The 27,639-nt window shown below is 51.5% G+C and overlaps 1 protein-coding gene across 1 annotated transcript in view; it reads right to left on the bottom strand.

Moving 5' to 3' along the window:
* Window positions 1-27,639, bottom strand: part of LOC133471061 (microtubule-actin cross-linking factor 1-like) — a 137,127-nt gene that overhangs the window by 8,706 nt on the left and 100,782 nt on the right. The window contains 34 exon segments of the mRNA XM_061760230.1: window positions 15-169; window positions 362-524; window positions 637-815; window positions 891-1,002; window positions 1,298-1,486; window positions 2,028-2,300; window positions 2,928-3,122; window positions 3,246-3,405; window positions 3,593-3,762; window positions 3,830-3,949; window positions 4,836-5,042; window positions 5,177-5,332; window positions 5,398-5,580; window positions 5,977-6,105; window positions 6,175-6,372; window positions 7,081-7,236; window positions 7,325-7,498; window positions 8,030-8,131; window positions 8,226-8,327; window positions 8,498-8,620; window positions 8,754-8,980; window positions 9,439-9,664; window positions 11,569-11,712; window positions 11,714-11,773; window positions 11,870-12,088; window positions 12,678-12,905; window positions 13,062-13,268; window positions 13,593-13,819; window positions 14,836-14,920; window positions 15,507-15,833; window positions 16,779-16,938; window positions 18,130-18,296; window positions 18,752-18,922; window positions 18,994-19,155. Of these exon segments, the coding sequence (XP_061616214.1) occupies window positions 15-169; window positions 362-524; window positions 637-815; window positions 891-1,002; window positions 1,298-1,486; window positions 2,028-2,300; window positions 2,928-3,122; window positions 3,246-3,405; window positions 3,593-3,762; window positions 3,830-3,949; window positions 4,836-5,042; window positions 5,177-5,332; window positions 5,398-5,580; window positions 5,977-6,105; window positions 6,175-6,372; window positions 7,081-7,236; window positions 7,325-7,498; window positions 8,030-8,131; window positions 8,226-8,327; window positions 8,498-8,620; window positions 8,754-8,980; window positions 9,439-9,664; window positions 11,569-11,712; window positions 11,714-11,773; window positions 11,870-12,088; window positions 12,678-12,905; window positions 13,062-13,268; window positions 13,593-13,819; window positions 14,836-14,920; window positions 15,507-15,833; window positions 16,779-16,938; window positions 18,130-18,296; window positions 18,752-18,922; window positions 18,994-19,155 (5,856 nt within the window).

The raw sequence follows: 27,639 nt of genomic DNA, 5'->3' as shown, positions 1-27,639 counted from the left end.
GCACGCTCGCTCACCTCGTCCTCGATCTTGTCGGCGTCCGTGGTGGGTCTGTAGGCGTCCTTGTTGGGGTGCAGGGCGGCCACAAACTCGTAGTAGTCGATGTAGCCGTCGCCGTCTCGGTCGAAGATGTCCGCCACCGCCGTCATCTCCAGCTTGCTGGTGGGGAACTCTGGAGAGGGAAATAAAACGTGGAAGAATCTACATATGAATAAATAGGATAGAAAGGACACAACATAAATATATTTAGAGGTGAAATAAAAACTGGGGGCAGTGTTTTTCATGTCCGTGTACTGCCTAGGACTGTACTGTTGATGCGCAATAAAGTCAACGGAGCATGTGTGTGCGCGTGCGATGGACGCACTGGACGCCAGGATGCCGTCGATGAACTCCTGCCGCGTGATTTTCCCGTCCTGATCCTTGTCGATGCGCCGGAAGAAGTCCATGACGCGCGACTTCTTGTGGTTCATCCAGCGCATGTACTTCTTACGCCACACGTCAAAGTCGAAGTTGGCGAACTCTTTCAGCTGGAACAAGCGCACGTAACAGCGGCAGTGAAGAAAAGACAACTATGTGACGCCCATTTTTTACGCCGCGGGTGGAGAAGGGCAAGGAGATCTTGGGCGGGCGGGCACATACCTCCTCCAGCCTGTCCAGAGCGTCGTTGAGTTTTCGCTGGCGGTCCAGTGCCAGAAGCCAAACTTGCTGCCAGCGGGCACACAGTTGGTTGAGTCGCGGGTTTGTCTCTGGCACCTGCACCGAGGCCTGCTGCTGCTGATGATGATGATGAAGCTGCGGCTGTTGCTGCTGGTGTCGTCCTAAAGACGATCGAAAATATCGGAACACTCGTCAATCGAGCGTGCGAAAAAAAGTGGCATCGGCCAGCGACTCACGGCCTCCTCTCCTCTCTGCCAGGCTGCTGGGCGCCTCCGCGGGTTTCCTTTTGTAACTTTTGGTGACTTTGTCCACGTCCGGCTGCTTCCTCGTCATCTCCTCCATGAACATCTGACACACGGACAACATTTGGATTGACTCCAATATGAATCACACATAGGATGGCTGTACATTGATCAGAATTAGGCACGTATATTTGACTACATTTCCTTATTTACAGTCACTCCAAATTTCAGATCAATCATAATTAGAATTGTTTCATTAAATATAACGCATTGAACCTAAGGTACAACTGGAAGCCAATGTAACATTCTGCAGACTTTGAACACTTAATTCAGTGACCACACTTTGGGAATCACTCCTATAGCATTTGATGATCAGGATAGCGGTGGGGCTTTGTGATGACCTGGTGTTCCGTGATGAGTCCCTTGACTTGGGGGATGTCCTGAGGGAGGGGCTCAGTGTCTCTCTGCACCAGGGTGGTCTCGGCCCACCGGAGCCACGACAGCAGCTCCTCCAGCAGGTTGGCGTTGTTCAGAACCTCGGTCAGCGCCGCCTCCAGACGCTGCTCGTGCTGTTTGGCCCACGTCAACACCTACGTCGCATGCACACGCGCGAGCGCGTTGTTAAACTCAAACCTTTTTTTTTCTTTACACAGGAGGAATTTGATCAAGGACCCCACAATCTTAAATCAAACCGAAATAGCATGTGTCCCCACCCCTAAATGCCACATGAATTAAAAAACGAGAGCATGTGCAGGTTGAACAATAGATGTCCCAGGATCGAGCCCTGGGGAACACCACAGGTTATAGCCATTTGGTCTGAAACACAGTTACCAATTTCAACAAAACACAAGAATGAAGTAATAATTACAGGAAATATTTGATGACAAACATTTCTCAGCCATAGATATAAAACAATCCAATGAAAAACAGTAACTCGAGCGCTAACTGAGCATGCCTTCTTGTGCCGCGTGGAGACGTACTCTTACGCCGTCTGTAACCTCGTAATGTCCCAAGTCGGTACCATCATAAACCGAAGACGGCCTATAATTACCCGAATAAGTACCCTACCTGTCTGCGGCCCCCCCGAACGACCTGTAGACCACCTCGACACAAAGACCTTCTCTGGCTCACCTCCTCGAAGCGCGCCCGGATGATGGTGATCCAGTGCTTGATGGTGGTGATGGAGTCGGGGTGACACAGGGCGAGGATGGCCTCGCCCATGCCCGCCGCCCGGTTGACCTCGGCCCTCTTCTCTTCCACGGTGCCCATGAATTGGCGGTGGGTGTGCAGCAGCGCCTGCAGGGTCTCCGCCTCCTCGGGAAGGACGCCGCGGAAGCGAAGGCTCTGCTCGGCCTCCGACAGCCACTCCAGCAGCATCTGCACCGCCGTGCGGAACTCTTCTGCCTGCCGCGCAGCAAAATCGAGATCAGTAATTTCACTTTATGTGGGTGGAAAAACACGATTATAAGCTTATTCCATGATGTGAATGTACATTAGCGGGCTGGCGGTAGGAAGCAATTCGTGGCCAACATAAGCACGGTTGCAGTTCGCTGTAAAGTCACAGCGGAGACGCCTGCGGGAGTGTTGCAATTTCATTTGTTTTTTGGTTTTTTTTTATTAAAAAGGTATATTTGATTTTGATGCATATTTTCAAAAGTGCCGCAACATCTGAATGTGCCCCTCTGGAAACCTTGCGTCCTTCCAAGCGTCGCAAATGACATGGCATCATCAAAGTGAGCACGCCACTTTCGGTGTCACTTTGGATGACATCATTTTCATCACCTGCACACTATTTCAATCGGAGGTTTACATTCCGCTTCTGTTCATGTTATGCAGACGGATTTACCTTTTTTTTTTCCAATTTCTTTTAGATTTTTTTTTTGGGGGTTTATCCCGGCTCACTTAAGAATTTTGGGGTTAAAAAAATCTCTCTATATATTTTGAGGTTTCTTTTCCAATGCAATTAAAATGGCCGATTGGCGGGGGGGCCGCCGTACGTCAGATGTTGACGTGTACTTGCGTTTTCCGTACCCGCTCGAGCGCCTGCTGCAGTCGCGTCTGCTTGGTGACGGACAGCGCGCACACCGTCTCCCAGCGGTTGCTCAGCTCCTGCAGCTGAACTCTGACCCACGCCGTGTCGTCGCGACCCGTCTCCATCAGGTCTCGGGCCGAGCGCTTCAGGGCCTGAACGCTGCCCGTCCTCTTGCCCATCTCCTTCTGGAAGGCCTGGAGCGTATTTCGGACAGCAGGCGCCATTACCGGGTGTTCAACGGACACGAAAGGAACTTAAAGGCAGCGGGGTGCCATTCGAGCTCGGACTGCCGCCGCTTGAAGGAACAACGTCGGCACCTTATGGGAGTCCATGAGGTTGGAGACCAGGTCCAGGTCGCCGTGCACGGGCAAATCTTCAGCCAGCTGCGGCTCCACACGGTACAGCCAGTCCACCAGGGCCTGGAGGGCCTCGGCGAACTGACCCGAGAAGAGCAGGGCCTCCTCCAGCTTGTGTTGCCTGGCCGAGGACACAGCGCATCAAGTCGGGCGCTCGTTTGGGGTTGGAAGTTTTATGAAAAGAACGATTACGTTCGAATGAATTGTTCATAGGTGAGGTCGAGAAAATAGCCAAAATGACTCTCGATCAGACGAAAAGAACGAAGCGTATTTTGCAACCCCGCGGTGGAACCCAAATCTCCTTTTACCTCTCCACGCTCTTCCCGCAGACGGTGTCCCACTTGTCGCGGACTTCGCCCACCAGGTGGTCCAGCTTCTGGGCGTCGGCCGGCAGCTGAGCTTTGTCGCGCATGGCCCGGCCCGACCTCACCGTGGTGTCGTAGACCGGCTGCTTGGAGCCCAGCGCCTTCTGGAACTCCTGCAAGACCGAAGGCCGGCGGGACGTGAGGCGCCGGAGCTCGGCGCCGGGAGGATTCTCATCTTACCTTGTGTTTGCTCAGCTGGACTTTGATCTTGTCCGGCTCGTTGGGGATCTCCAGCTCCGAGTCCAGTCGGTTCTCGGCCTCCTCCAGCCAGTCGCTCAGCTTCCTCCAGGCCTCATGGAACTGAAAAGCGTCAGCGTATTATTATTATTCAAAAAAATGTAAAATAAAGTGTTGTTTAAAAGATTTTTATTTGACTTTTATTAAGTTTAATGAAAACAATTCAATTGATATTTTCCATTTAAAAATTGTAAAAAAATACATAAAAAATTAGCACACTACACCTGCACAGTTAAGCCTTCAGATTTCCGGGGGGGGGTGACCTCTCGTCTTAGGCTCAGGCCAACCAAAGCAATCCAAATGGGATTTTGGTGGGTAAGGAACCGTGTTCAAGTGAGGTGAGGGGTTTCATATCGCTTTCCCGTGGCATCCGGGTGCCAAGGAGTCAAACTGAAGTGGATTTAGGAGCATCGTTGAGACAAAAGTCGTTCTTTGCCACCATTTTGTGGCATCTTGGTGCCAAGGAACCTGCAGTCCCCTCCAAAAGTATTGGAACGGCAAGGTCAATTCCCTCGTTTTTGTCGGATACCGAAGAGGTTTGGGTTCCACATCAAAAGCGCAATGCGAGACAGCCTTTATTATTTCCTCCTATTTCAACAACAGAGCACCTTTGCTTTGAAGCCCCCCACTTTTCAAGTCAGCAAAAGTATTGGAACACGTGAGGGGACTGCATGTTAAAGTGATTTGAGTATGTTCATTTTGACACAAGTAGTGCGTTACTGCCATCTCGGTGCCAAGGAGCTACGTTGAAATGAATCGAGGCGCTTCATTGAGTCAAAAGTAGTGCTTTGCTCCCATCTTGAGGCATCCGAAACTATTTTTTCACCTATTTAAAAATAACGTTGAGCAAATGATTCCGAACGCAGCGACTTTTTATATCGTGGATGTTTGTCGTCAACTATATGGTCCCCGATATAAAAGTCCCTCAAAGTGGAAAACGTTTGGGTACCTGCTTGGCCCGCTTGCGAGCCTCGTCCAGGTGCCGGCCGCGGTCCAGAGACCTCTGGACCAGCTTGTCCCAGCGGGCCTGGACGCTCAGCAGCAGGTTCTTGATGAGGACCACGTCCTGCTTCAGGCTGGCGAAGCGCAGCTGGGAGCCGGACTTCTCCAGGGCCAGAACCTGCTCGCGGTGCGTGTTCACCTCGTTGACGAAAACCTGAACACGCAACGCGTTCGCGTGGCGCGGCACATTTCGAAGACGACAGTTGAAACGCACGACTTTCGCTTCGGGCGCAGAATCATTAACGAACGTGAAAGGACAGAGCCCGTTTGCGGCGCCGCGCGACCCACCTTGTGCTCGTCGATCTGGAAGAGGACCGTGTCCAGGAGGAGGCTGGGGGGCTGCGCCGTGTTGAGGGTCTGCTCGGCCTGGGTCAGCCAGTTGATGGTGTCCTGCAGGCAAGTCTGGAACCCGCTCGCCAGGGCGAGCGCCTCGTCCAGTTTGGCCTGCGGTCCACGGCGGAGAGTCAGACGCGCGTGAACCGACGCACGGCGAAGACAAACTCTCTCACCCGCCGATCGTCCATCTTGGCGTTAAGGCCGGCCCACTTGTTCTGCAGCACGGCCAGGGTCTGCTGGGTCTGCGTGGTTCCCGGTCCCGCGTCCTCTCCGCCGCGAGCCAGAAGCAAGGACTCTCCGGCGTCCAGCAGCCGGTGGTACTGATCGGCCCGCTGGCTCAGCTGGGCTTGGAGCTCCTGGCGACGACGGGTCCAGAAGGTGAGCGGGACGCTTTGGTGCTGTGTTTTTACGTCTTCCCTTTGTGATTTAGGCGAGCCGACACTATTGACGAGCCTCACGTGAAGGAGGCTCGTGTTGAACCATTTACCAACCGAACACGGCCGTTTATGTCACGTGGATTCATGATCGTGTGCATGCTACACGCATGGCGTTGGTGCTTTATGATCCTCCCCGTATTAGGTGTTTTACTAACGTTTGGCATAGCCGGGCAACGTTTTTATTCATATTCATTCATTTATGGGTAGTAGAGATGAGATGAGTGGGAGGGGTCATTGAAAAACTCATCCCAAACAAGGACCCCAGAAGATTGAAAGGTCCTTGGTTACATGATGGCGTGAATGTTGCTTAGTCACCATGTGCTGCTCCAGCTGCTCCTTGGCGGTCTCGGGGAGGCCCCCGGTGGGTTTGGCTGCGGACAGCTGGCTCTCCGTGCGCCTCATCCACTGGAGGAACTCCTCCAGCTCGCCGTGGAAGCCCTCCGCCTACAAGCAAAATCAAAAAATAGCCCAAAAGGTTGTCGTTGAGTTGTGGTTGTTGTGCGTCCACGTTACCTGCTGCAAGGCGGCTTCGAGCAGCTTCTGCCTCTCCTGCGTCTTCAGCAGAAGGTTCTGCCAGCTGCGGTTGAGCCGGTCCAGCTGCTCCCTCAGGTGGCCGGCCTCGTCTCCGGGGGACGACTCCAGGAGCTCGGCGGCCGCCGCGTTGACCGCCTCCACCGTGGCGTGATGGGACAGCACGTCGTTGCGCAAAACCTGCAACCGCGGACTCCCGACGTCAGCCTCAAAACAGAACTCAATGAACTCAATTTGAAAGTAGGGCTGGGGGCCGTACGGCCTTCGAATAAAACGCTGGCTTTCTTTCACAAAAATCCATTTTCTCTCCCTTCACAGTGACATTATCCAAAACAAGTTTTGGTTTCAGTTTTTTCCCTTTCCTATTTCTGTTGATACAAAACAATATTTTCATGAACTATTTTGATTTTTTCCCTCCAGGATTCCCCCCCGAGTTAACTTGCATCAACTTTCACAGAAAGAAAAGAAATAGTTGTTTTTTCCCCCACAGATAATGTGAAAGTATGTACTTCCTGTTAGAATGTTCTTTGAATCAAACCCAAGCTCATAAACAAATGCTGCTGCTGCTGCTATCAACTCTTTTTCAAATGGAGTCATCTAGCGATTCTCCCAACTATTAATGGCGTAATTGGAGAAATATACATTTTGCAGGAATTATTTCCATCCTCACGTTCTACTGTAGTATTTGTGACAAGAGTATGTACGCCTTTAAAAGGCGGGGCCCCGGCCCGTTGAGTGACGCGGGTGTCGGCGAATGAGAATGCGGAGTTGGCTTGCAAAATGGTTTTCCGAAAAGTCGCTATGTGGACAATGGCTACCCAATGCCTGTTTGCAGCCGTGCTGTCAGTGGGAGAAGTGCACATCAGCCGGGACACGCTTTGAACGTACGTGGTGCTTGGCCAGCTCAATCTCGATGGCCTTGGGGTCGGAGCTGATGGGCCGCTGCGTGTCCAGGGTGGCGTACGTGTGGCTCAGCCAGGCCTGCAGCTCAGACAGGGCGTGCTGGAACTGACCCAGGGCCAGCAGCGCCGCCTCCAGCTTGTGCTGCGGCGGAGCAGGAAACGCAAGATGCTGAGGGCCGGAAGTCTCCTCGGCGGCCAACGCCGAACGATCGGCGTCGGCGGCGGCGTACCTGTCTCTGCGTGATCTTGTCGCCCAGGTTGTCCCACAGGTGGCGCAGTTCGGTCAGCGGCTCCTGGATCATGTCCCGGTCCGTCTGGTCCGACACCTTCTTCAGCAGCAGCTCCCCCTGGTGGCAGAGCTTCTCCATGTCGATCTGCTGCTGGTACACGTCCACTTTGTACTGCTGCTCCACGGAAAGGCGGCAACAATGTCATCGTTATGACATCGTATACAGATTATTATTACATTGACGAATCTAACCATTTGCTACGACCAAATATTTGAACATTACATGATGAATGGAATTGTATTCATTTATTTATTGACAGTTTTCAATCGTGAAAAATTTCAACTTGCTGTGTTTTTAACTCAATTATTTTCTTGGAGATGACTGATTTTGCAATTAAATTAGATTTTTTTTTAGCCTCTTCATTGCTTAATACATATTAATTAATAAAGATGATGAGATTTAACCTGAAAACCAGAAAAATAAAAACATTGATGGGTACTCAATTCACAAAAATGGAGATGTGTGCTTTGGCATTTCAACTCTTCATATAGTGGCCATTATTATTATTATTATTATTATGTCGAGTACAAATCACAATAGGATTAGATAAGCACAGCAATTGACAAAGAAGTATTCGTGGAGTAGATGAATAATGAGTAGTTCTGATGGAATATTTCAGCGGTTTCCCTGAAATAAAATGCCAACCTTGAGCTCTTCAATCTGCTGTTTGACCGTGCCCAGGTCGGTGCCCACCGTCAGCATTTCGCACAGCTTGATGACCGCGTTGTCCAGGTAGTCGAACATGGACTGCAAAGCGCGCGCGACAATCGTAAATGGACGAAAAAAAGGAAACTTTCGATGGGAAACGGAGCGCCGTCGTCACGGGAGTGTTTGCAGGCACCTGCAGCGCGTCCTGGTACTGCACGGAGGCGCTCATGGCCTCGTCCAGCCTCTCCATGCGCTCCCTCCACGTCCGGTTCAGGCCTTCCCAGGCACCGTTCATCTGAGGAGTCGCAAAACAAAACAGAACAGAACAAACTCATCTGACAGCACTACTCCCCAAAAAATGTTGATTTTGGATTGTTGTTGATTTGATTTAGGGGAAAAGGCTCAAACGATCCAAAGTCCAAATCTCCTCGAATTTTCCGGCGGAACAAAGTGCTCGTTCGTCACCTCGTCGATGGTCTTCTTGACTTCGGGTTTCTCGGTTTCTCCGCAGGCGAAGATGAGGTCTGCCCCGAGGGTCCTGACAAACTCCAGCTCCTCCCTCAGACCGTCTGTCTCCGCCTTGATGGCCTGGACCGCAACAACAGCGGTCAATGTTTCGGCTCGTTTCTTTTGTGCCGGACGCAAAATTCAAATCGTGCCTTTTTTCTACGTAACGAGAGCGCCTGTGGCGTCAAGGGGCGCCCACTACACATCGTGCTACCTCGGCGGCCTCGATCTGCTGCTTGATGAGCGAGGGGTCCACGCCGGGGTCCTCCAGCTCCTTGACGATGTCCTGCGAGTCGCGCAGCGTGCTCAGCAGCGCCGCCACGTCCGCCCAGAACTTGCCGGCCAGGTCCAGCACGTCGTTGAGTTTGCTCTCGCGCTCCTCGGCCCGCTGGCGGATCTCGTCCCACAGCGAGCGCAGACGTAGCAAGCGGGAGTGGACGGCTGGAGCGGTCAAGGGGGGAAAGCTCACTTATTCAAGGTTCGCAATCGGCATCTGTCATCAGCCTTTCACAGGCAGAAAGCTGCAATTAAGCTTGACGACGGATATTTTGTTCGTGCTCGTGTCTTATTTAGGCTAAAGTGCGCTAACTAATATTACTGAGGAGTCTCATGTGACGGTGGTTTGTGTGCGTTGAATAATTCCACACAGAACACAGTCATTCATGCGACATGAGTTGCTGATACGTGCACAGTGTTGATGCTTTATGATCCTCTCCATTGCAAGCGCTTTGGTGCCATCTAGTGGCACGTACACGCCCATGACTCAATTATTTGCAGAGTTTGACTATTTGTAGGAGGGCTCGATCCCCGTCCTTCGCCAATAGCCGGTATTCCGTCTCACCGGTGGACACAACCTAAGCGAGCGCGCTGCTTCCATAGCCGACGGCTTCCTCGCTCACCGCGGGCAGCCGGGTCGTCGCGGGCCGCCCGGCCGATGAGTTCCTCTCCTCGGGCGCAGAGGGCAGAGAAGCTGGGCAGCAGTTTGTCCAGGTCCAGGCCCTGCGTCCGGTGCTCGGCCAGCTGCTCGCGGATCTTGTCCACCTCGGCCGCCGCCGGCGGAGGCTGACGCAGGCGCTGCGCGGCCGCCTCCAGCGTCTCCAGCAGGGGGTCCATCTTGTCGTGGAACTGCCACGAGAGCGGATTGGAACACAGGTGAGGGCGAATATTTGTGCGATATACGCCATCACGTCAATCCACACATTGACGATACAAGGTCTGGAAACAAAGCAGAGCCACCGGCAGAGGGCGCTGTTCACTCAGGCCAACTCTTTTGCGACCTTAACGGGCTGCCGTACATTTGAGAAAAGGGAGTGATTCCTAAACGACCTTTGGGACAAGTATGATTCAAATTGCTGTCGGGTGTAACACATCCCAAATGAACGAAATAATTCACGAAAAAAAAAGGAATATGAATAGTTCTTTTGTGAGCGTATTGTAACACAAATCGAATGTGCAAAACAAATCGATACTATCGGTCAGTCTCTCCACGTGGGTCTATTATTTTTACAATTATTAACCCAGCAAAAGTGCTAATAGCTGGAGAACTTTAACGATACCAAGTTGAATGACTGTGTTTTTTAAATTCCCTGAAAAATTGTTTTGGAGATGCTTTTTTTCTTCTTTTTACTCGTTTCAACAGAGCGGTTACGTTTCAAAATGTTGATTTTCCTTGCGAGAAAGACTTTGGTGGGCGTTGCGTTCCCTTTTCAAAGCAGTTTTTCAACAAAAAGCATCCCTAGGTTGAACATTGACTTTTTGCACCTTTTGTGTTTAAACAGCGCAATAAAATGCTGTCATATTTGCTCCCTCTTCAACTGAAGCGCAGCCTTTATTTTCCCATCCCTAAATTGAATTGAAGTTACATTTGACTCCCTGAATGGGTCCAGTCCATTCAATGTGAAGGAGGAGCTCAGCGCTATTGTAAAACTAAAACACACAAAGTGTACGGGATCCGTTCTGTAAAGAGTGCTCAGGTCAAGAATGAAATACTTTTGAAAGATCAACTACGAAAAGTGTGCAGGAGGAGGCGTGCGCGAAGGAAGCGGTCCGTCTTACCTCCACCAGCTGACGACGGCGGCGAGCGGTGGACCGTGGAGAAAGTGGAGGCGGCGATGGTGGTGACATGTGGCGACAACACACAACAAAAAAGGCGTGGTGGAGACACACGGTTAAAGGACGGACAAGGAGGTTAAGACACAGCGGAGGTGGGCGGACGGACGGACGGACGGACGCGGGGTGGAGAAACAACACAACCGGTTCAATCTGACACATGCCGTCACAGTGCGATAATGGCCAGCGGCAGCCAGAGGCGGGAGCCGGTCACGTGTGTTCACAAGCGCCGATCAAAAGTTTACACACCCCTCTTCGATCGCTAGCTTTTTGTGAAAGGAGAAAAAAAAAAAAAAAAAAAAAGGTGAGATACTGTGCCTGTGATCAAGCGCAAATAAAGTTCATTTATTTGGTTTTATTTTGGGTTCCTCTTACAAAATGAGTGAGTTAGCGACTGGGGATGTGATGTGGCTGCGTTCCAACTCATGTTAAAAGGAAGCCACCATTTCAAGTAGCTCAGCTGTTCTAGTAGGCCTTTCCTGATACTCCCTTCTCTCTAGCAAAACAAAAAGCCGGAAGGTTTCGCTCGACACTGACTGCGATTCCCGACTGTTGCGAATTCCTTCCACCTTGACGAAGGCCCCGCGGAAGAAAAACTGCTGCAAGTGGTGATGAGCAGTTTGGTGTTGCGTAATGTTGGCCAAAAGTTCAACTTTGGTTTCATTGGACCATGACACACTTTTCCACTCTTTCAATTTCAAGTGTGTTTTTGGAAAATTCTCCACCCGAGCTTGAACTTTTTGGCCCTTTCAAGTCCAAGTCAAAGTCAAGTTGAGTTGAGTTTCCCCCCCCCCTAAAATTGGCGACCCCGCCTCTGGCAGCAACGTACGAAGTCAGGCAAAAACATTCCAACTTGATGATGGTCGCCAAACGCACACTCGTGCAGTGGAGCGGTCGCACCCCCTCGGGCCGGGGCCTACCTGAGCGGACTGCGACACGGCCTCGTCCAGCAGCGCCGCGCGACCTTTCACCTCCTCCTTGACGGCCAGGTAGCGGCGCTCGGCCTCGGCGTGGCACCGCGTCACCCGCGGGCCCTCCGTCGCGCTCAGCTCGGCCAGCGCCGGGTCCGATTTTAAGGAGCTTGTCGATGTGCGGCTTGTGCTCCGCGATGGACTCTCTCAGCAGCTGGACGTAAAAGTCGAAATATGAAACTTTTTCATTTGAAAGTTTGCAATTTGTACTTCGGTATTTTGATTGGAAGTTGTTTTTGGTTTTCGTTACCCTCATCTGGTCCTGCTGCAGGCGCAGGGCGTCCGTGTCGACGGCGGGCGGCGGCAGCCGCCCGACGAGGGTCTCGGTCTCGCCCAGCCACGGCTCCAGTTCCTCGTGGGTCTCCCAGAACCGGGCCGCCAGCGCCTGAGCCCGCTCCAGGGCCGCGAAGCGCTCGCCGTGGCTCCGGTTGACGGCGTCGTAGCGGGCGCTCAGGGAGTCCGTCTTCGCCTGAAGGAGGAGATGCGACCGACAGCGCTTGGACAACTTTTGGGGTCCAGAGAGAAATCGTTCCGAAGAATTCCAACCCCGTGTATGCATCGACGTCGTCGGAATTTTCCCCAAAAATGGAAAGATAAGTCCTAACGTGACACTTCATTAATGAACCCTTTTGAGCTAAACATTGTAAAGATGTATTTTGCTGTGGTAAAATGTTGACGGAAGTAAAATACCGCAAAGTCAAAACTAACGATGGAAGAAAGTCGCGCTACAAGAAATTCTAACTATTCTCGTATTATTAGGCCCTAAAGAGAATATTCCCCAAAAACATGACTTGAAAATGACTAAAAGCTAAGCTAGCGAGGAGTAACTGGTTCAGGAAATGGAAGGAGCCATTTTGACTTGACTTGTGTTTTTCAAAAATCCTTCTTTTCTAGATTGAAGCAGTCTTGATGTTCGTGTTAATTGCGTATAAATGAAGCCTGCGCCTCGTTTTCGACCAACACTTAGGCCCACTCGCGACTGTATTTCAACGTCGGTCACGACGGCGGTACGCATTTTTCGGGCCCGTATCGGATTATATTGAGCGCGGCTCCCTGACCGTCAGCGCGTCCTTCTGGGCGTGGCCGCACGTCTCCAGGATGTTGTCCCTGGTGGCCAGCAGCTGGTCCACGGCGTCCTTGTGGCGGATGATGTCGATGTTGAAGGCCTTCTGGACCCGCAGCTGGGCCACGGTCACGTCGGGCTCCAGGCTCAGCGGGCCCAGCGACGCCAGCTTGCGCTCCGTCTCGCCCGCCCAGGCCAGCTCCGCATCCACCGCCTCCTCGTACTGTCATCGCAGTCAAAACGCGTGGCTCAGTAATAACACGACGACGTGATGAAACCGAGAAACAAGTGGAAGAACTCGAAATAATTCAGGGTCAAAATAAAGTCCACAGAATGGTCAGGAACGTGAAGCTTCCTGCGATGTGTGCGGCGGCAGTACCTGCTGCGACCTCTGGATGGCGGCCTGCACCAGCCGCAACCTCTGCGTGACGGTGTCGTCGGCCTGGCGGTAGCGCTGGTTGGCGTCGGCCGTCAGCCGGTCCAGGCCCTCGCGCGCTCGCCAGGGCACCAGATCCAGCAGGGCGCCGCCCACCTCGTTGAGGGTGTCCAACACCAGCCGCTTCTCGGCCGACGCGTTCTTCAGCTCCTACCGAATGACGTGAAAAACGAACAGTTGTGCGGCAACACCTTTATTTTTGCAATATCACTGCCTTGGCCTGCTCGTTTCAGGCTAACTCACAGTTCAAAACGCCATAGAGGGGCTAGCAAATAGCATCCCCTTGAAGCCGGGGGGGGTCACACGTACGGCTCACGGGCCATAACCGGCCCATCGGGGGGTCTAATCGGGCCCGTGGGGATGATTTTTGCAAAGCGTAAAACGTACGAGAACACCTTAACTGCATTAAATTTCCACAAAAAGTAACTGTTGTTGTACGCCTCACGGATCCCGGTTTGAGAACCACCGGCGTACCTTCTGTCGCTCCCGGTAGGCGGGCTCCGCGTCGGGCTCCGCGTCGTTGAGCTCGGCTTCCACGGCGTCCAGCCATTCGTTGAGGTCGTGGTGGGCGCTGGCGAATCGCGTGGCCAGCTGCAGGGCCTGCTCCAGGGTGCGCAGAGCTTTGCCGCTGCCCGTCGTCATCTCGGCGTAGCGAGACTTTATGCTGTCAAGCTTTTCCTGGATCAGCAGAACCTCCTCACCTGCGGGAGAAAGACCAGCCGGTCAGTCGGGTCCGTCAGACCACAACAACATCTGAAGGAGTCGGTCAGTAAATCCAAGGACTCTTGAAAGAATCGGTCAGTGCACCAGAACCGAGAGTTATAAAAGGACTGGGTGAGCGAAGAACACCGGAAGCAAGAACCATTGAAGGATCGGGTCAGTGAAGTCCAACAGCACCAAGAGCTAATGAAGGACTGCATCAGCAAAGAGCACCAGAACCAAGGACTTTCAAAAGATTGGATCAAGAACTATTCCAAAATTAGAGAACCAAAAAGGATTAGTAAAGTCCACCAGAACTAAAAACTACAGAAGTATGGGGTCAGTGAAGTCTACTAGAACGAAGAATTACTGAAGAATTGGAGAACCAAGAACAAGTGAAGGATTGGATCAGTAAAGTCCACCAGAATCTATTGAAGGACTGGAGAACCAAGAACTACTTAAGGGTTGGAGACTGGATAAGCAATAACCACCTAGGGGGGTTGGAGAAGAAAGAACTATTGAAGGTTTAGGTCAAGAACTACCGAAGGATTTGGGTGAGAAGTTCACCCGAATCAAGAACTGTTGAAAAATTGGATCAAGGACTATTAAATGATCGGAGAACCAGGAACCATTGGAGGATCGGATTCGTGAAGTCCACCAGAACAAAGAAGCCTGACCCTAACCCTGAAGGATTAGAGAACCGATAATGACTGAGGGATTGGATCCGTAAAGACCACCAGAATCAACAACTGATGACGGCCCGGAGAAGCAAAAACAATTGACGGATTGCATTAGTGACATCCACAAGGACCAAGAAGTGTTGAAGGCTTGAGTCGGTGAAGACTACCAGAATCAGGAACTCTTTCGGGACATTGAGGACCGGAGAACCAAGAACTACAGAAGGCTAGACCGACCAGCTATCCAAGAACTGGGTCAACGAAGTCCGCCATAAGCGAGAACTACTGACAGACTGGGTCAAGAAGCCGAAGCCCCCAAAAACGACGACGGTTGCGCTCACCTGTGGTCTGCTTGAGTAGCGCTTGTCCGTTCTTGATGGCCTGGTCCACCGTCGTCTTCCTGCTCACAATCTCTTCGTTGAGGGACTGAAGCACAAAAACAATCAACACAAACACGAAATAAGTCCTTGACGCATGCATATAGAAACTCACGTTGATTCATTTATAGCGCCCATGTACAACCGCGACTGGTTAGCACATTTATATCATATATATTCCAACATTAGCACTTTGGAGTCGAGTCGTCGGGCAGTTTTAGCCAAGCAAGTCCCGATTCTGACCGACTGCTTAGCACATCCGCCTCGCAGTTCTGGGGACCGGGGTCAGTCAGGATAGGCTCCAGCACGCCCGCGACCCGCGTGAGGAGAAGCGCTACACGAAATGGACGGATGCACGTAGAAGCTCATACAAAATAAATGATGAAAGGAAAATATATTCTACTTTAGTACGACTGAACTGTATTTCACAAAATGACCGTATTAGGTGTAGTTAAAAAAAAAGCCACTAACATTTTACACAGTTTGAACATTTAATGAAGCAATTTTTCCACATACCACTAGAGGGCGCACTGGTGGTCACCAATGTTACTTTGAGAACCGCTGAATTAAGTCACACCCGCGTACTTGTCATCATGACTTTTTACTACTTGTCCGTGTTTTTCTGCGGTCTTTACCAGCGTGCGCTCGTGCTGCTCGGCCAGAACGTCGGGCCGGTAGCTCCGCACCGACACCTGCGCCAGCCTCTGGCCCACCTCGGCCAGCCAGTTGAGCACCTCCACCTCGTCCTCGCCGAAGAGCCGCGCGTTGGCCAGCGCCTGCTCCAGCAGCGCCTCCCGCCGCGCGCACCGCTCGGAAAGCTGGGCGTGGCCGGAGCGCACCGCCTCCACGCGCTCGCCCAGCCAATCGCGGTCCGACGCGCAGCTGAGCGGGGCCAGCGATTGGCTGAGGGAACGCAGGCGGGCCACGTCGGACTCGCGGGCGCGCACGTCGTCTCGGAAGGCCTGGGAGGCGCGCGCGCGCGTGCGTGTGCGGCGGTTGAATAGAAAAATGGAATAGAGAACAAAAGATGGAGACAAACTTCAAAATGAGCATGCTGGTGACAAATCATAGAACAGGAAATCATAAACCGGATGACAAATGAACGAAATAATTCACGAAAAGAAAGGAACATGAATAGTTGGTTTGTGAGCGTCTTGTAATTCCGGACGTCGATGATGTACTTGGCTTACTTCCACTTCCTTCCCATTTACCAGCATGCAAATTCTTCAACTTCAGATTTCACTTTTGTTCAGATGAGATTTGATCTTTTATTTCCCCCTCAAAGTTGCTTTTCTTTTTTGTTAGTTGGACTCTATTATCAAAATCTTGTTTTCTTTAAGGCTGGTGTCTTCGGACAAAAGTGAAATCCATGGATTTCATTTATTTTGACAAATATGTGATGCACGTAATCTTGTCGTGTCTGTGGCGACTCCGAAGACGTTTCAAGTTGCGACGCTTGTTTTTGATCCCGCCTCCCAAACCGGGAGGGAGCGCCGTTTTGCCGAAAGCAGATACAAATACTACTAATAAAGAAATGTATTATTTTTTTTTTTAATATCTGCCGAGCAGTCCATCTGGTTAACTATACGCTTATTGTTTAATTGCTTCTGTTCATATTCACCATTTTAATGAAGGCTTTTATCCATAAATAGGTTAATATTTCTTCTATAATCATTTCATTCTTTGGCAAGCCGAAGCCACACTTCAAACTGCCAAAGGGCGTCAAATTGTATCGTATTTTGAATTTTTTTTTTTTTTTTTTTTCCAGCATCAACAAAGTGGGCAAAAGCTTGACAGCCCATTGCGGGCTCGCGCTTTGCCAACGTTGGTTTCTCCGGGCTGCATAAAGTGTCAAGAGCCGAATGAAATATTGCGACGATGTTGGATCTTTGCGCCGCACGGGCTACCTTGTGCCTGACGATCTGCTGGCCGATCTTGGCCGTCTGGGTTCCCGTGGGCTCGGCGGAGCTCAGGCGCCTCTCGGTGGCGCTCAGCCACTCGCCCAGCGGCTCCAGAGCCTCGTGGAAGTGCAGCGCCAGCACCTGCAGCTCCTCCAGCTGCCTCTGCCTGATGCCCGAGATGAGGGAGGCGCTTTTTATTTCAATCAATCAAAATCAATCAATCAATCAATCAATCAAGCTCAGACCAAATTCTGTCCTCTGGCTATTTCCTAAACAGTCCACGTGTGTACGCACATGACGTCTTGCTACACCCAAAAAACAAAAACAAAAAAACAAAAAGGCAACTGTTTGTATATTACGAGGCAATGACAAACTGTCAAGTGCAGACAGGTGGCTCCGTAACCCCTAATTGCCATTCGAGCCAATCGCAAGGCTGACAAATGTCATTTCTTGAAGAGAAAGGTCAAAGGCCAAATAAAGTCAATTGTTCCAAAAGCATTTCAAGCAAAATCAAGTCTGATTCAGTTACTTAATAAGCCCATAACATCAAAAAAGAAACCAAAAGTTCAGGCACCCCAGGAAGTGACTGGAGAATGTCCACTTTGAAGCCAAATGGCTCAAAATGGCTGACGGCGTTCTTGAGATGTCTCATGCCTAACCGGGGTTCCCGTTGCCAAATCGGTTTCAGGGGTTGCATTCTTCAAACGTTTTGTTTTTAGTGTTGCGTTTGACAGCGATTCCTCAAAGTTGCCCACACGTTGTGACCAAATTTGAAATGCTCGGCGATTCAGGATCACCTGTCGGTCCGGGACGCCTGCGCCAAATTGGGTAGCAATCGGGCAAAACCTTGAGGAGTTTATCAAGAACAACTGGAATCGGAGGACAAATGCTTAAATGGCCGCTTCAAAGCAAAATGGCTGACTTCCTGTGTCTTTTCAAGCATGGCTTCCTGAGACTTTTTTGTGGGTCTACTCGGCATGCTGATGATGACACGCAGACCAAATTTCAAGGTGCCGAGTGAAACTGGCTTCGGGAGCCGATTTGGATTCTTTTTTTTTTTTTTTTAACTGGGCAAAAGGTGGTAAGTTTGCCTTTGCCCCAAGATTAAAAACGATGACGAACGAAGCAATTTCTAGAGAGCCTTCCTTCGCTTTGCAGTATTTTGAGCGTTTGAAGTGAATCCAGAGAATCCACGTTGGACACAGCCCGAACAGATGTCGGGAATCGTTTGCCTCCTCTCGTGCGTGTTTGCGCGATGACCTCACAAACATGTCACTCGCCCCCACAAAAGCAAAACAAACAAACGCTTCCTACAAAGAGAGACGAGAGGCGCCTCGAGTCGCTTCGGAGCCGGTACCTGGATCCGGCCTCGCCCAGGAGGTCGCTCCACCTCTGGGCCAGAGCGCGCAGCTGGTTGCGGATCTTCTCTCGGTCCTGAGCGTCGGCGTCGCCGGCGATGCGCTCGCCCTCGGCGCGGATCATCTCCACGGTGGGCCGCCGGTCGTCCAGCAGCCTCTGGAGCAGCTGGACCACAAACACGGACGGACGCGAGCTCTTAATGACAGCGCTCCCAATGAGAAATGAGAAACGACGCACTTTGCTGCGTGTGTGTGTGTGATGTAGCGCTCCGATCATTTTCCTGTAATCTGTGATCCTAATCTGGATGTAACGCGGATGTAAACTATTGCTACTGATGGCCGGTCGCAAACACAGAAAATGGATGTTTGATGAACAAACGAGAGCTTCACACACGATCTCCGACGTGCACGTTTGCCACTCAAATGGCAAGTAAATTGCTTGGAGGAGGATCGGTACAATCCGTTTGTTAATCTTGCCATCAGAGCAACCTGATCGGATCGTCCACGAATGTGCTGATCGCGAGCGACCGCGACCGCCTCGTCGTCACAAATGATGAGCACAAAAACGCTGCCAAATTGCATGTGGAATATGTTGTGACTCCGAACGTGCGCGTGTGAGACCTTCTGCTCTTGGATCTGGGCTTTGACCACGCGGTACTCGGCCGACGGCGGCTTCTGATTGGCCACCAGCTCCTCCGTGTCGCTCAGCCAGCTGAGCAGCGGCTCCAGGGCGTCCTGGAATTTCCCGCAATGCAACAGGGCCTCCTGCAGCCGAGCAATCCTCTCCGCCACCTGTCGAGCGCACGGTTACGATCGGCGGCGTTTCCGGAGATGGGCCGTTTCGCGTTTTGGTCTCCCGTTACCCTCTTGTTGAGCGAGTTCCATGTCTGGTTGGTTTGGTCCAGGTCGTGCTCCAGGGCCCGCGTGTCCGTGTTCTTGGCGGCGCTTTGGATCAGACCCTGGCCCACCGCGTTGATGTGCTGCAGCTTGGCCTGAACGCCGTCCACTTGCTCTCGCTCCAGAGCCTGACGGGCGACAGACACGGAAAGACAGAAAAACAGCGAGAGAAGCTACTGTTAGCGGAGGTGGCAAGTAAATCACATAGATTCAAGTCATGGAAAAAGTCGAGTCAAGAGAACCCCCACGATTCACGTTGCATATACATACATATATACATACATATACGTATATACATATATACATACGTATATACATATATACATATGTATATACATACATACATGTATATATATGTATATACATATATACATATGTATATACATATATACATATGTATATACGTATATGTATACGTATATACATATATGTATATACGTATATGTATACGTATATACATATATGTATACATATATATACATATGTATATACATACATGTATACATATACATATGTATATATGTATATACATATATATATATATATATATATACATATATACATATACATATGTATATATGTATATACATATATATACATATATGTATATACATATATATACATATATGTATATACATATATATACATATATGTATATACATATATATACATATATGTATATACATATATATACATATATGTATATACATACACACACATGTATATACATACACACACATGTATATACATACACACACATGTATATATATATATATATATATATATATATATACATATATATATATATATATAAATATATACACACACACACATGCACACGCACACTCAGTGTTTCATCCTCCCAGGTGCGCACCTGTGGAATTTCACTGATGTGTAATAATAAATCATTTATTTATGCTACATCACTTCATTGGACGCAATGATACTCTCGGTGTGTATTTGAAAGTAAATACGCATGCGGTGTTTATTCATGCTTGTGGAACACAACCACTCACGCAATAATTCACATTTGTTTAGTCATATCAGAACTTTTGCCTTCAAAAAATGTGTCAGAAACCTGCAAAGTGTTTATTTGTTCATTTCTGTCCAAAGAAATCTTTTGGGAATTTTCCATTGTGCAGATTTTGGACTTTGTGGATATTTGTGAGGCTTGTTTTTTTTTTTTTAGGCATTTGATGCCACTTTTTCTCTTGCTGTTGACTTTGTAAACTTTGTCGCGCTGTCCACCACACGACATCAACAAGCACATGTACAGTACAACTTGTGTGTCTGCGGTCATGTATTTGTGGGGCCTACACAATGTGTGCAAGTGTGGCCGGCTCATCTTTTTCCAGCCGGGCCCTTACTCTCCTCCTGTCGCCCCCACCCCCTTAATCTCCCATAATCCCCTCGCTCGCCTTTTTCCTTTCCCACCCCGTCCGTCTGTCTTCTGTCCGTCCGTCATCGGTGGCTTCTAAATGCAAAGACGCGATCGGGTCGCATGTGGGACCACTTCCTATATGGCACTTGTCTTTTTTTTTTTTTCCTTCAGTGAAGGCGAGCGAGTCATTAATAGCCAGAATTGGAGGCACTCGAGTCGAGTCGCATGATTTGACTCGAGTCGGACTTGACTCGCCAGTTTCAAGAATCGGGACTTCTTCCATCCATCCATTTTCTGAGCCACTTCTCCTCACAAGGGTCGCGGGAGTGCCGGAGCCCATCCCAGCTGTCATCGGGCAGGAGGCGGGGTGCACCCTGAACCGGTTGCCAGCCAATCGCAGGGCACACACAAACAAACAACCATTCGCACTGCACTCACAGTCACGTCTCCGGGCAATTTAGTCTTCAGTTAACCTAGCACGCATGTTTTGGGGATGTGGGAGGAAACCGGAGTGCCCGGAGAAAAGCCACACAGGCACGGGGAGAACATGCAAACTCCACACAGGCGGGGCCGGGGATTGACCCCCCCCTGAACTGTGAGGCAGACGCTCTAACCAGTCGGTCAGCGTGGCGTCAGAATCGGGACTTGCTTGGCTAAAACTTCCCGACGACTCAACTCGAAAGTGCTCATGTTCGAATATATATTGCAACTGAGCAAGACTCCAAGCGATGACTTGACTCGACTCAACTCGATTTAGGGGGTACAGTAGAGCCCCTGCTAACTTGCAGTACCCATTTGCAGATTTTTATTTCATTTCTTTTGTATATGTATGTGTGTGCATGCGAGCGATAGCGTTGGAAACAGCTGTTTGGTGTTGCGGTGTCGGGCGTGGATCTGCCCGAAGCAGGAAGCGCGTGGACCAGAACCAACGATAAACCGCGGGTCACGACCCGGCCCGCTCGGCACACGCATGTGCGCTAGATGAAGTACACGCTTTGCGTACTTTGTAGTTGACTTCTCCTCCTCCTCTCCAGCCGCATTCCACACACAAGCGCCGTTGTGGAAAAAGTTCCACATACTTGTCATTCTTCATTCCTCCACCGGCACACGCGCACTTCCAACCCACGCAAACACCACCATCCGTCTTTTCTCGCTCACATCTTCATCAGATGCCAAACCGGTCTGCGTCGCGGGTCGAATTGCATCATTTTAATGTTACAAGTCAGACGTCGAGGACAGTAACGGGCCAAGCTAAGGTCACAGGTCGGGTCAAGACTCGGCTGCGGCCTCAAAGAGAAACGGAAATCTGCGGGGGACACCGATGGCCAGCGAAGACGGATTGGCTTGGAAAGGAGAGCGAGGCCGCAGAAGTCCTCTCTGAACGGACGGGGCTCCACGGCGCCACCTATCAGTCACGTACAACGTGGTCCTCTCATCCTTTCCCGAGCGCAAATGAGGACGACCCACGCGAACGGGGGTCGGTGACGGGCACGGGCCTCTCCGACCGCACCTTAAGAGCCGCCATTTTATATATCATTCCAATCTGACGCCATGTCGAACTGGGAACGTACTAGCGCCGAACCGTTGAATTTGCCAGTTTCACAACTTCAGGTGATCGCGCACTTAACGACAGAGGTTATTTCTTTTTCAGTCAGATGGCGTCCCAGTCACATATTGCCAGCGGAAACTTTGAAGCCATCTAAGCTTTCCCATGTCAACCTGATAACAGATGTAAGCAACTTCCTTTGCGTAAAACGTCCTCCACGTGGTTGTGATCCCCCCACGATCCCAATGGGCTGCCTTTGCTATCTGCAAAGCAACGCCGACTGTTTGTCTCGGGCCCCCTTCCTCACTTCCCGCCCGCGGCCTCGTCGCCCTCGCTCACTTCCCGCCTTTCAGCCCGCCATCCTTCCTGCCGTCCGTCAGCGAGCCGGGAAAACAAGCCGTCGCTCCGACAACGCCGCGCGATGCCGACGACCACGCTTTCCCGACTGAAGGAGGAACAGTGAAAGAACGCCGGGACCCTACGTGGCGGGCTTTATATCGACAGTGCATGGAGACGGATAATATAACAATATTCCCAGGGGTATATTCTTTAACCTCCTTTGCAAAATAAATGACGAATATTACTGCGGCGTCTCCATTTACAATGTGTCCGTATGATACTGCCCCCGAGTGGCCAAGGCAAACACGCCAGAAGGAGCAGCACAATGGCCAATGATTTGAAGCAAAAAACTGTTTCATTCTTTATGTTCGATTCAATTATCTCAATACTGTGTTTGTGTGAAGCACAATATTATGGAGCGCTTTTTTTCTTATTAAAACAATTATGAACTTATCTGTACATCGTTCAATGCTGTTTTTCGCTGAATTGTGTGTCACAAAACAATGACAGATCTGGAAAGCGCGTTCATATGATATGAGAGTGAAATCATTTCACACAAATGTTTTTTCACATTACTGCTGCTCCAAACCATTTCCACCAAATGTGGATAAAATGTCAGAAGGATTCAGTTTTGACGCTTCAAATCAGCTTGCAGAGTCCAACAGCGTATCAGAGGCCACCCCGTCTGTATGCTCGCACCCTCCGGCCGTCAAACAGCATGCTAACGCTACGTCCATCTGTCCGTCTCGTCCGCGGGACACACAAAAGCGCGCTAGCCCTTCAAATGAGCGGCACTCTGATCCAAAAGACCTTCTGCCGGCGTGCACGCCGTTCGCTCTTATCTCGGCACCAAAAGCTAACGGGAGAGCTAATGCACGCACGCACACGCTGCTCTCACCTTTTTATCTCATCAACAAAAGCGTCCGAGCGTGTTTGCGAGGTGTCAGCTGACAAGAGGCACAGAAACAACTTCATAACGCAGCAGTCGCTGAAGTCGCCGTTGACCTCCCACCCCAAAGAATTTGGAAAAACACAAACTTTTCTTTTGATGTTTTTTGTGTTTATTATCATGTTCAATTTGCAAACAAGCTTTGAATTCTGTGGAATGAATGAATGTTTTTTTTTTTTTTTTTTAAGGACTCAGTCATTAAGCCAGTTAAACTTAGCAACATCCAATTTGTTAGTCGTCAGTCACGTGTCGACTCACAAAACAATCCTGAGAAGATGATGCATAAAGTGAGCCATTTTGTTTCAAAGAAGGGAATTTAGGCACATGCTGAAGAAAGTCGAGCAAGACAACCACAATTCAGCCCCGGAGGCAGTTTCGCTCCGCAACACGAGATTTGGTAGGCACCTCCGTCATGAGCGGACCCACAACGCAGTCTCAGACAAAAGTCACTTGCGAGCGTCGTTTTTGGCTCATTTCTAAAGCGGACGCGCGACAGCTGCTGCTTCTCCTCGTGATTTGGACTATTTGATGGAATCAAGCAAAGCTTCTTTGTCCTCAGAGACGTCTCGTCGCATTCCAGCGAGACCAGAGACGGCCTAGGGACGGACGGACGGACGGATGCGGCCACGACGGCGACAAATCACGCAAAAATCAGCTCGCGCCGGATGAAAAATACACTCGAAAGTTGTTCCATTCTGTTGCAGCACTGCATCTAATTGGACAAGGCATCTAACGGAGGTCACATGGTTCGCGTTTGGTGAGCAGCGATTGGACAGTACTTTTAGCTCTCACCGCGCGCTGCTGCGCTAAACCACCGCAAAAAGAAGGCAGCCGCGACAAGGACAAGCAGTGACTCACACGTTATTCTGAACAACAACAACAACAACAACAACAACACGCTCATCTGCTGCGTTCCGCATGGAAGCAAAAGGAGCACGAAGGTGGTCCTCACACCCACTGAGAGCAAACACTTCAGACACAACAAACGCACGCTAAGAATACGCCCAACATCCATGGCAAAACTTGACATGAACTTCAAAAGCAGGCGGGGACTGCTTTTAGCTTCGCATACATAAATAACACTTGCACCCCCCAAACGTAGATTAGCGCTGACCTCCCACCCAAATACGCACATACAACTTGAGGACTGCCGAGCATCGAGTTGCAATCGTCGGAAGCCACAAACCCAAGCGGCCAACGATGTAACTTCCGCCCGTTTTGAAGAATCCAAAACGTTAACGGCGACATACCTCTTCCTCCGTTTCGACGTCGGAACATTCTCTCATCGAGCCGCCGTCTGATGCAGAGCTCCCGCTCGATGTGAAGGCGGTTCCCGTGGGACAGACCGGGGAGCCGCTCTGGGACCCGTCTTCCATCGGGCTGCTCTCAGTCTGGCTAAAGAGACCTCGTAGCAGGCCCGGCTCCAGTCGGTCCCAAATCGGGTCGTTGAACATTAGCGCCGGGAAGTCGGCGGCAGACCCGTCGGACTCCCAGTCGCTGTCCTCTCCCGTCACAAACGCCACCCTGTCCATCCCGGACCGGGCGCCCTCAGAGTACGAGTCAAGATCTCGGGCGTCCTCGCGGGCCGAGCCGACGTCCGAAGGGCCGGACTCGGGCCGCTCGGGCCGCTCGGGCGCTGCCATGTAAACAAAGCTGTCGGGGGAGAGGACGGGGCCCTCCTCGTCCTCGTCTCGGCCTGAGCAGCAGGGGAGTTCGGGTACGGGGCTGGAAGGGTTGGAGTCTTCGAGTGGGGAAGGGGGGCGCTCATTTAGAAATCGGGAAGGCGCCGACACCGCCAGGTAAACAAAACTATCTGATATCACAAAGGCCTCGGAGCCTTTAACAGGGCGCTGAGGTAAAGACGATGGGGGGGTTGAGTGCGTGAGCTCACAGGGTGGAGCGACGGAGTCTGGTTCAAAGGGGGACAGAGGTGAACTAGAAGGAGAGTCTGGGAGCTGAGGGGACGGAGGAGGGGCAGAAGCCGATTTTGGGGTGCTTGCTTTCACCGCGGCCGTAGTTTCCGAGTCCTCGTCTTGTCCAAGCACCTCCGTGGGGACCCAATTGAGCATCTCCCCCTCTAAAGACGTCCCATCAGACTCGTCAAAGGGGACTAAGGCGTCTTCCTGGCAGGAAGTGTCACGGTCCACATCCCGTTTAGACCCTATGTGGTTTTCCTGTTCAACCGTGCCCACAGGTTCATGGGAGTGATCCCCGAGAACTCCCTCACAACTGTCCAAACTGGACCGATCAAACAGATCTTCCTTGAACTCCTCTCGTTGCTCCGGCTCCTCGGGTGCAAATGGATTCGCGGGGATCTGAGGAGAGGGAGCATCACACTGGGATGAGGCCCCGCTGTCCAGGTGCGACTCAGCCCGCGCCGGTCCTTCCTTTACACAGCGTTCCTCGGTAGCGGCGGTCCCGTCCGGTCGGAAGGCGCACGGGCCGCTCGAGTCCGACTCTCGCTGGTAACCGAGAGCCGAGTCTGTGCGGAAACTCATCTCCTCTCCCTCGCCTTCGTAATCCCAAAGGACACCATCTTCATCGTCGTCGATGAAGCAGTGTTCCTTTTCACAGTCCTGCGCTCGCTTGGAGTCAAAGTCTTGAAATCCACCAACATGCAACTGTGCAGAGGGGGTTTCAGTTAAAGGAAGGTTGCCCTCACAACTTTCCCAGTCGCTATTGGATTCTTCCTCTTGTTCGCCTTCCTTTGCACAAGGAAGAGAATACGGATCAAGAGGCTCGGGGTCCACACTCATTTCCACTCCCTCGTGCCATTTCTCCTCCTCCTCCTCCTCCTCCTCACATTGTCTTTCCAGCTCTAGGAAGAGGTCATCTGATTCGGCCTCAGAACTGGGGCGAGGAGAGGCGCCTGGGCCCTCGGGGCCTCCGAAGCCCACAGGGGGGGTTAACAGCGGCCACTGTCCGGAAGAGCCTGTTAAATCCCATCCCTCCGATTCCAACGTTTCCCAAGATCGGTCCGTCACCTCCCGGTTCTCCAATTTCAGGACCGCTTCCCACTCCCGCTCCTCTCGTTCAGCTCGCTCTTCCTCCGCTTGAGCTCTTTCCAGGGTCCGCACGTCCTCCCCCTCAAGTAGCTCCGCGTCCGCTTGCTCTTCTTCTTCCTCCTGGAGCCCCTCCAGAATTCTTCGCTCGTCCTCCTCAAACTTGAGCTCGGAAGCCGTGCGCTCTCTCAGGTCGCCGTCCCACCCGAGCAGAGCGTCGTCGCCACCCAGCTGACTGACGGAGGGGCACGGAGGCAAACCTCTATATAGCAGCCCTTCGTCTTCCTTCAAGAATGGCGATGGGGGATCCAACAGATATAGTGCCTCCTCATCCTGGCTGATCTCCTCGCCTAGAAGGGGAGGCAAAGGTGGGAGGACAGGGAAGTTGTGCCTCAAGCCCAGTGGGGCCTTTTTTCCTGGTGTCATGCCACGGGGCCACGTGCGGGCCTTGGTGGGAGGGCAGAAGACTGGCTTTGGTGGGAGGAGAGGCGTATCGTCGCCCTGGTCCGGGTCCAAAAGAGGAGAATCCCTCTCGGAATCTGAGGTCTTAATTAACTCAACGCTTTCCTCTGGAATTTGCTTAATTCCTTTCTTAGAGGAGCTTGTCGTCCATCTGTGCCCCGCATTTCTTCTGGGGCTCTTGTGGGTCTGGCTCAATGGAAGCCCCAGTTCTTTGGAAGGCGCGTCACATTGGTGAGCTTGTTTGTGCAATAAAGGGTGAGGCTGCTGCTTTGGCTTGCGGGGATGCCGCAGGAGCGACGGCACGGGGAAAACGGTGGGCGAGGACGAGACGGGAGGCGTGCGGAGTCCAGATGAGGACGGCGAGGGTGTGTAAGGAGCTAAGGAAGACGTGGAGGAGCTCGGCGTGGACGGGTGAGCGAGCAGAACGGGTGAAACGGGAGAGTGAGGCAGCCCCGCCGCTGACGAACGCTTTTCTGAACATTCGACAGACGCAAACTCGGGAAAAGTCGGCGGCATGAAAGCTTTCCAAGAGCGCCGGTTGGGGTTGTCCCGCTTTTCTCCGGCCTGATGGCGCCTCTTGGCCACCAGAGACACTCCCGGTGCAGATGCTGAAGGCGGGTTAGTCAGACCTGAACCGCCAACGCCAACGGGAGGTGACATCATCTGCGCGTCGCCGGTCAGCTTTAAGGCATCAAAGATCACCCTTTCGTCCAGTTTCCTGGCTCCTCCCGGGTTTTCCGCAGCCCTCGAGACAAAAACGCCTCCTAGGTCGGCTCCGATAGTTCCGTTGCTGGACAGTGTACTCCCTTCGCCTCGTATCTCCCCGCCGGAACCCAGGGTGCTCCGTGAAGGCTGGCACAGTTTGGCCCCTTGGTCGATCTGCTCATTGATGCGCATGGTGTCGTATATGGACCTCTGCGGGACGTAGCAATC

Source organism: Phyllopteryx taeniolatus, chromosome 21, assembly GCF_024500385.1.
Source record: "Phyllopteryx taeniolatus isolate TA_2022b chromosome 21, UOR_Ptae_1.2, whole genome shotgun sequence".
Taxonomy (NCBI): Eukaryota; Metazoa; Chordata; class Actinopteri; order Syngnathiformes; family Syngnathidae; genus Phyllopteryx; species Phyllopteryx taeniolatus.
This window is presented reverse-complemented; position numbering and strand designations above follow the sequence as displayed.